This window comes from Palaemon carinicauda, chromosome 10, assembly GCF_036898095.1.
Source record: "Palaemon carinicauda isolate YSFRI2023 chromosome 10, ASM3689809v2, whole genome shotgun sequence".
Taxonomy (NCBI): domain Eukaryota; kingdom Metazoa; phylum Arthropoda; class Malacostraca; order Decapoda; family Palaemonidae; genus Palaemon; species Palaemon carinicauda.
The window spans coordinates 111,880,460-111,887,959 of record NC_090734.1 but is presented as its reverse complement, the minus strand read 5'-3'; the positions used below and the strand labels follow the sequence as shown (position 1 = coordinate 111,887,959).

Here is a 7,500-nt window from a genome sequence, read left to right as displayed (position 1 = left end):
AGTATTGCTAGTGGAGGTGTGAATACTGCTGGTGATGGTCTTAGCATTGCTGGTGTTGTTGTTAGTGTCTACCCCGGTCATAATTCCATGGATATGATATACCTATGTGCCTTTCTCTTGTGGGATGAAACAAAATAAAAACCACCATACTGTATTTGAGGGGAAAATAAGATATTACTCTCAAAGGTCTTGTTTTTAGCTTCTTTATTTGTGCAAGTGGAAGGGCAGCATCTGGTGAACACTATAATACTGCATTTACGTTCATCGTTGTTAATTACACCTACTGTTTATTAATCTGTCTACCACAAAGCAGTCACTGATTAGTACAAGAGGACAGTAATATGACTGAATATTCTCAACGAAGTCCTTAGCCTTCTGACTGTTGGGTATGATTTTTTTATATTAACTCGTACTATTTTAATGGGGAAAGTTATTTTCATAAAAAAAACTGGGCAAGCATTAAGGTATGGTGAAGTATGTCCCTCCATGTGGCTATAATAAGGTACTTCCTTTTTTGGTGTCAGATGAATAGCTGACACAAAAACAGTTGGAGACCTCGTGCTGCTTAATCCGCAGTCTCCCTTTGAGTTCCACTGTTCTATGAACTCACTAGATAGAGAAACAAAATCTAGCAGGGGTTTGCACCCATTTACAAAATGGGACAGCAACATTTCGATACACGAGATGGCATTTCTTCATGTTCTCATGACCCCTTATCCAGCTACTACTATGGGCATGTGACATCAGTGAAGCTGTAGAATGTGTCAAAGCTGGTGGTGGTCATCTAGATATTTCTGGTGATGTTAACAATACTAGTGGTGGTAGTCTAAGCATTGTTGATCGAGGTGACAGCATTTCTGGTGGTGTCAGTGTTGCTGGTGATGGTATCAATGCTGCAGGTGGTTTTCTAAGCATTGCTGATGGTGGTTTCAGTGTAGTTGACGATGGCGATGTTGTTAGTGCTACTGGTGGGAGTGTCAGATATTCTGGTAGTGGTGTCAACATTGTTGGTGGTGGTATCAACGCGTCAGGTGGAGGTCTAAGCATTATTGATGATAGTGGCAGCGTTGCTGATGGCAGTATCAAGTTGTTGGTGGTAATGTAAGTATTGCAGGTGGTGGTGGTGTTGACAATGATCCAAATGTTGCTTGTGGTGTAGTCAGCATTGGTGAGGGTAGTGTCGAGCTGGTGGTACTGGTATAAGCATTGCTGGTGCTGGTGTCAGCATTGTTGGTGGCGATGTCAATGATGCTGTTGGTAGTCTAATTGTTGTTGGTGGTAGTCTAAGTGTTGTTAGTGGTGGTGTCTGTGTTGCAGATAGTAGTGACATTGATGGTCCAAACTTTGCTGGTGGTGGTACCAACATTACTGGTGGTAGTGTCAAGTGGCTAGTGGTGATGTGAACATCTCTGATGGTAGTGTCAGTATTTCCGTTGATGATGTCAATGCTGATGGCAGTGGCCAAATTGTTGTTGGTGGTGGCGTCAGCATTGCTAGTAGTAGTGTAAATGTTGCTGGTGGTGGTCTGAGCATGACTTGGGGTTGGTATTTGCATTACTGGAGCTGGTGTTTGCATTCTTGGTGGTAGGGTCTAGCTAGTGGTGGTGATGTATGCATTTCTGATGGTGGTGTCATTGCTGGTGCAAGTGGTGCTCTTAGCATTGCTGCTGGTGGTGTTATCATTGCCTGTGGTGGTTTTGATGCAACTGGAAAGGGTCTAAACATTGCTGGTGGTGGTGTCAGTGTTATTGGTGGTGGTGTCAATGCGGCTGGTGGTGGTCTAAGTGTTACTGGTGTATCTATGTTGTTGTTGGTGTTGTGGATACAGGTGGTGATATTGTTAACGCTGATGGTGGTTATCCAAGCATTGCTAATGATGGTGTCAGCATTGGTGGTAGTGGTGTCCACACTACTGGTGGCAGTCTAATCATTGCCTGTGATCTAAGTGTTGCTGTTAATGTTAGTAATGCTGGTGGTGGTCTAAGCAATGCTGGTGATACTGTCGATGCTTTATATGTTGGTCTAAGCATTACTGGTGGTGTTCTAAAAATTTCTGATGGTGGTATCAACACTGCTGGCGGTGGTTTAATTGTTACTTCCGGTGGTGTCATCGTTGCTGCTTGTGGCATAATACTGGTGGTGGTGGTGTCTGTATTGCTAGAGATGGTGTCAGCGATGGTGGTGGTGGTCTAATCATTGCTGGTGGAGGTATCAGCTCCACTGCTGGTAGCGTTGCAGCTTTGCTAGTGGTGATGTCAATGCTGCTGGTAGAGGTCTGACTGTTGTTGGTGGTGTTTCAAGCATTGCTGGTTATGATGTTAGCATTGCTGGTGGAGGTGTCAATTCCACTGATGTTGGTGTCATTGTTGCTGATGGTGGTGTCAGCTTTGATGGTAGTGGTGTCAATACTACTGGTGGTAGCTTAAGTGTTGTTGATAGTGATCTAAGTGATGTTGGTGGTGGTGTCAGTATTACTGGTGGTTGTGTCAGCAATGTAGGTGGTAGTATACGCATTACTGGTGATAGGTCAAACTGTTGGTAGTTGTCTAAACGTTGCTGAGGTGGTGACAGAGTTGCTTGTGATGATGTCAGAATCACAGTGGTGGTGCAAGAGTTAATAATTGTAGCTTCAGCCTTGCTAATGGTAGTTTCAGGCTACTGTTAGTGGTCTAAGTTTTGTTGGTGGCGTGGCTAATGCTGCTGGTAGTGGTCTGAGCACTGCTGGTGATGGCGTTTATATGGTTGGTGGTAGTGGTAAGCAGCTGGTGATGATATAATAATTTCTGGTGGCGGTATAAGTGTTACCGGTGGTGGTGTTAATGATGCAGGTGGTGGTGTCAGCATTGCTGATGGTAGTGTCAAGCTGGTGGTGGTGTCAATGCTGCCAGTGATTGTCTAATTGTTGCTGGTGGTGATATAAGAATTCGTGGTGGTGGTGACAACATTGCCTAAGGTGGTGTCAATGCTGGTGATGGTGTTCCTGCAGCTGTTGGTTCTCTAAGTGTTACTGTTGTGGTGTCAGCATTGCTGATGGTGGTCTAAGCAGTGCTGGCATTGGTGCAAGTCAGAGTTTCTTAACCTAGGATGCTGAAATCGATTTCAGGGGGTGCTGGGGAAGAAGGTTGGGAGTGGTCGGGTCTTTTCTTAGCAACATCATTAAATTTTTAGATAATAGATCACAAAGAATTGTTGATGGGAACCATACTGATTATAGAAATGTGTCATATAGCAATCTTCAGGGCAGTGTTCTTGGCCCATGACTTTTCATACTATATGCACAGGACACGTGGTTTGGCCTAGAATAGAAGCTTGTTGCTATGTAGTAGATACTACTCTGTGTCAGCCCCATCTCCTAAATGTATATCTGGGGTTGCTAAATTCCTTAATAGAGATCTAGCTAAAATTAGTGCATGATGCAAATTATGGGGCATGAATTTGTATCCCAGCAAAACTGAAAGTATGATTGTAAATAGGTCGTGGACAGCGGCTTCTCAACATCCGGATCTCAGCATTGATAATGTTTCTTTAACTCTGTATGAATCTTTTAAACTTCTAGATGTGCTTTTCAACAGCATATTTACTTTTGTGAAACACGTTAGGTCTGTTTCTTCTTCACTGGCACAAAAATTTGTCTTATTGAGAAAGTCTTGTAAGATTTTAGGTGATCAATCTATTCTGAAGTGTTTTAATTCTTTAATTCTACCTGTTTTCTCGTATTGTTCTCCTATGTGGACTTCAGGTGCTAATCCTCATCTTAATTTGTATGACAAGAATTTATGGTCTATTGATTTTATTTTTATTCCTGATCTAGATATTAATCTTTGGCACTGTCATTCAATTAGTTAGTTATGAATGTTGCATAAGATTTTTCATAATTCTGACCATCCTTTATATTCAGATCTTCCCGGGCAGTACCATCCTGTTTGTAATACTGAGTATGCATTTAACTCTAATATTCATGCCTTCTCCAACATGAGGCTCAATACTAAACAGTATTCTAGAAGTTTTATTCCAGCTATGACCAGCTTGTTAATCGGGTAGTTGAATCGGTAGAACTTCAAGGGTTTAAACTTGCAGCAAATGTTTTTATGTTGAACAGGGTAACACAAGTCTCTTGTTATATCTTATATATTAAAGATCTGTTTGAATGTTGCCACTGTTCATGAAATATTTTATTTCCCGTGTTCATTATTTCTCATGTAGTTTACTTATTTCCTTATTTCCTTTCTTTACTAGCCTATTTTTATCTTTTGAAGCCCTTGGGCTTATAGCATTTTGCTTATCCAACAGGGTTGTAGCTCAGCTTGTAATAATAATAATAATAATAATAATAATAATAATAGTTCATAAGCATCAATAAAAATAGCATAGATGAGTATTTTTTATTGAGTTTATCTATGTTCTTTCCTTTAATATATTATCGTTTTTGTCAATGCTATTATCATAACGACTGTTTTTGTATTTAGAATGAAGTAAATATATGATCAAGATGTACTGCACTTGTCTTTACTTTTTCATTAAAGTAATAAGGTGTTCAGTAATGGTAGGGGGGCTGAACTGCTTAGGCCTGACTAATAGGGGTGCTAAGTTCGAAAAAGGTTAAGAAACCCTGGTGTAAGCGCTGCTGGTGATGGTCTAACTGTTGCTGGTAGTAGTATCAATTCTGTTGGTGGTGGATTAAGCATTACTGGTGGTGTCAGAATTGCTGTTTGTGGTGTCAGCATCTCTGGTGGGGATGTCATTGTTGCTTGTGTTGGTTCAAATGTTCTTGGTGATGATGCTAGCGTTGCTGGCGGTGTTATCAGCATTTCTGGTGGTGATGTGAGCGATGCTGGTGATGATGCCATTGTTGCTGGTGGTGGTGAAAACGTTGCTGGTGGTGGTGTTGTCATTCCTGGTGGCGGTTTAAGTGTCGATGGTAGTAGTGGTATAAGCGTTGCTGGGGGTGATGTAAGTAGTGGTGATGATGGTGTCACCTTTGCTGCTGGTGGTATCAATGCTGCTGGTATTGGTGTAAAGACTGCTAGTGGTGGTGTGAGCGTTGCTGGTGGTGGTTTCAGTGCTATTGTTGGTGTCAGCGCTGATGCTAATGGGGGTTTCAGCGCTGTTGCTGGTGGGGTCATTCACACTGCTGGTGGTGGCAGCAGCTGTTAGGAACAACGTTAACATGAGTAGCAATAGCAAAATCCACAACATTCACAACAATAACATCAGAAACAACAACAACAGGTAATTCAACAACATTAATAGTAATAACTTAAGATGCAGCAGAACCTTCGGTAGCAGTAACAGCAGCAAAAAGTAACATTAGAGCCAACAAAAACATCAACAATATCTACAGAAATTACAGTAGTTAAAAATAATTCTACCACCTCCACTAATGATTCTTACAGATCCTTGAGAAATATTGAAACAAAATACGAGTTTAAACTCTATTTTCATTGCTTTTCCATCTACTTTGAATTTCTAATTTGAAAAAAGAAGACAGAGGTAACTAAAAACACTGCCAATATTATCATCGTTAATACTAATTCGAATATGTATCTAAAATATTCATCCTTTGAATATAATGATACCACAGCAATTGTTATTTGAATATTTTAGAATACTTTTAAATCACTATTGTTAAATACTGCCATTATTTCCCCAAAACCACTTCAATTTACATACTTAATATTTATCATATAAAATTAGTAATTGCGAGTGATAAGAAACATAAAATTATACTTCAATAAAAATAATGATCAATAGTAAACATTATAAAAGATAATAGAGGCAAAGATTAAAATAGTATTCCCCCGAAGTCAACATATCATCAAGTGTGTAACTACCTGTCATCTGCTTTTGGCAGGAAATATGAGACAAATATTTTCGCTCGAGTGATGGGCTCTGCAGTCCTGTGTATTTGATAATGGAATTACGTGATTTATTATAATGTATTCAATGCAGCTGAAAATTTATGCCCCGCGAAGCAAATTTTTATGGTGTCATATTTCCTTGATGCGAGAGCTCTGTCAGTTCGGTTGAGAGAGTTTGCGAAAAATGCTGGGAATTTTAATCATTTCGGTGACGAGAAATATGAGCGAATTTTGTAATTTTGCGATGTGAAGCGTTGGTAGATTTTGTAGTTGACGTTGGGGAAAATACTAGAAATTTCAGTAATCTCCCATCCAGAAGCATTAACAAATTTAATAATTTCCGTTGCAGAAAATACTAAAGATTTTAGAAATATCTGTGACGAAAATTTCCATATTCAATTTTAGTAATTTGAGTAGAAAAAAAATTTTTAATTTCGTAATTCGTGTCGTGAAAAATTATGTTTTTTTTTTTTTATTGGTCGGTTTTCACATATCTATTTACATCTACAAATTCTTCACTGGCATAAATCTATTTTCATTCGTTGGGTCCATTGTAACCAGTCATAATATTTTTCTTCAGATCTTTTGACTTACGACTTGGAGTTATCTTAACACGATAGTACCATGGAAAATGGATTACTAGAAAATTCAATGTCAATGTTCTATATCAAAAGTTCAGTTATAGTTCACCTAATTCAATAGTTTCTTTGTTTTTGCTGTTGTTTTCGTTGTTACAAATAAACAATCCGTCTAAAACATAGACTTATTTTCCTCTATTTCAAAACCAGTAACCAAAAGGAATCTTTGTCTGTAGTAACGTAGTCTGAGTTTCTCATATCAGTAATGACTGTGCAATCATAAGGTGTTCTTTTATTGTGCTTCTCCCTTCTAAAGCCACCATTACACTAGACCATTTCCCATATTGTATGAAGTTTAAAGTGAAGGGCTTTCTTTAAAGTAGTGAGAGAGAGAGAGAGAGAGAGAGAGAGAGAGAGAGAGAGAGAGAGAGAGAGAGGGGGGGGGGGGGGGGAGATGCATGTGTGTGTGTTCCCTAGGCATTAAAACTTCTACAGTCTTATTTACGTACACATAAAACTCAACAGTACTACAAATACTCATATATATCATGCATTATTCGTCCTTATCTTAAACTTACTATCATTTAGTAATATATATATGTATATATATATATATATATATATATATATATATATATATATATATATATATATATATATATTATGTGTATATATATTTATATATACAGTATATATATATATATATATATATATATATATATATATATATATATATATATGTGTGTGTGTGTGTGTGTGTGTGTGTCTGCGTGTGTATGAGTGTGTGTGTGTGTGTGTGTGTGTTTGTGTATTTCAAAAGAATAAGAAGAATTTTAGAGAAAAAAAATATATATATATATATATATATATATATATATATATATATTATGTGTATATATATTTATATATACAGTATATATATATATATATATATATATATATATATATATATATATATATATATATATGTGTGTGTGTGTGTGTGTGTGTGTGTCTGCGTGTGTATGAGTGTGTGTGTGTGTGTGTTTGTGTATTTCAAAAGAATAAGAAGAATTTTAGAGAAA

General features: G+C 37.9%; 1 protein-coding gene across 1 annotated transcript in view; it reads left to right on the top strand.

The window, feature by feature from the left end:
* The window catches only part of LOC137648180 (uncharacterized PE-PGRS family protein PE_PGRS54-like), a 9,708-nt gene extending 4,554 nt beyond the window's left edge, over window positions 1-5,154 (top strand). Inside the window, exons 4-12 of the mRNA XM_068381108.1 lie at window positions 1-60; window positions 722-1,101; window positions 1,226-1,394; window positions 1,589-1,772; window positions 1,829-2,136; window positions 2,231-2,494; window positions 2,649-2,754; window positions 3,899-4,037; window positions 4,599-5,154. The exon at window positions 1-60 is cut by the window's left edge and continues 39 nt beyond it. Of these exons, the coding sequence (XP_068237209.1) occupies window positions 1-60; window positions 722-1,101; window positions 1,226-1,394; window positions 1,589-1,772; window positions 1,829-2,136; window positions 2,231-2,494; window positions 2,649-2,754; window positions 3,899-4,037; window positions 4,599-5,154 (2,166 nt within the window). The remainder of the gene's footprint in view (window positions 61-721; window positions 1,102-1,225; window positions 1,395-1,588; window positions 1,773-1,828; window positions 2,137-2,230; window positions 2,495-2,648; window positions 2,755-3,898; window positions 4,038-4,598) is intronic.
* Window positions 5,155-7,500: the final 2,346 nt, after the last annotated feature.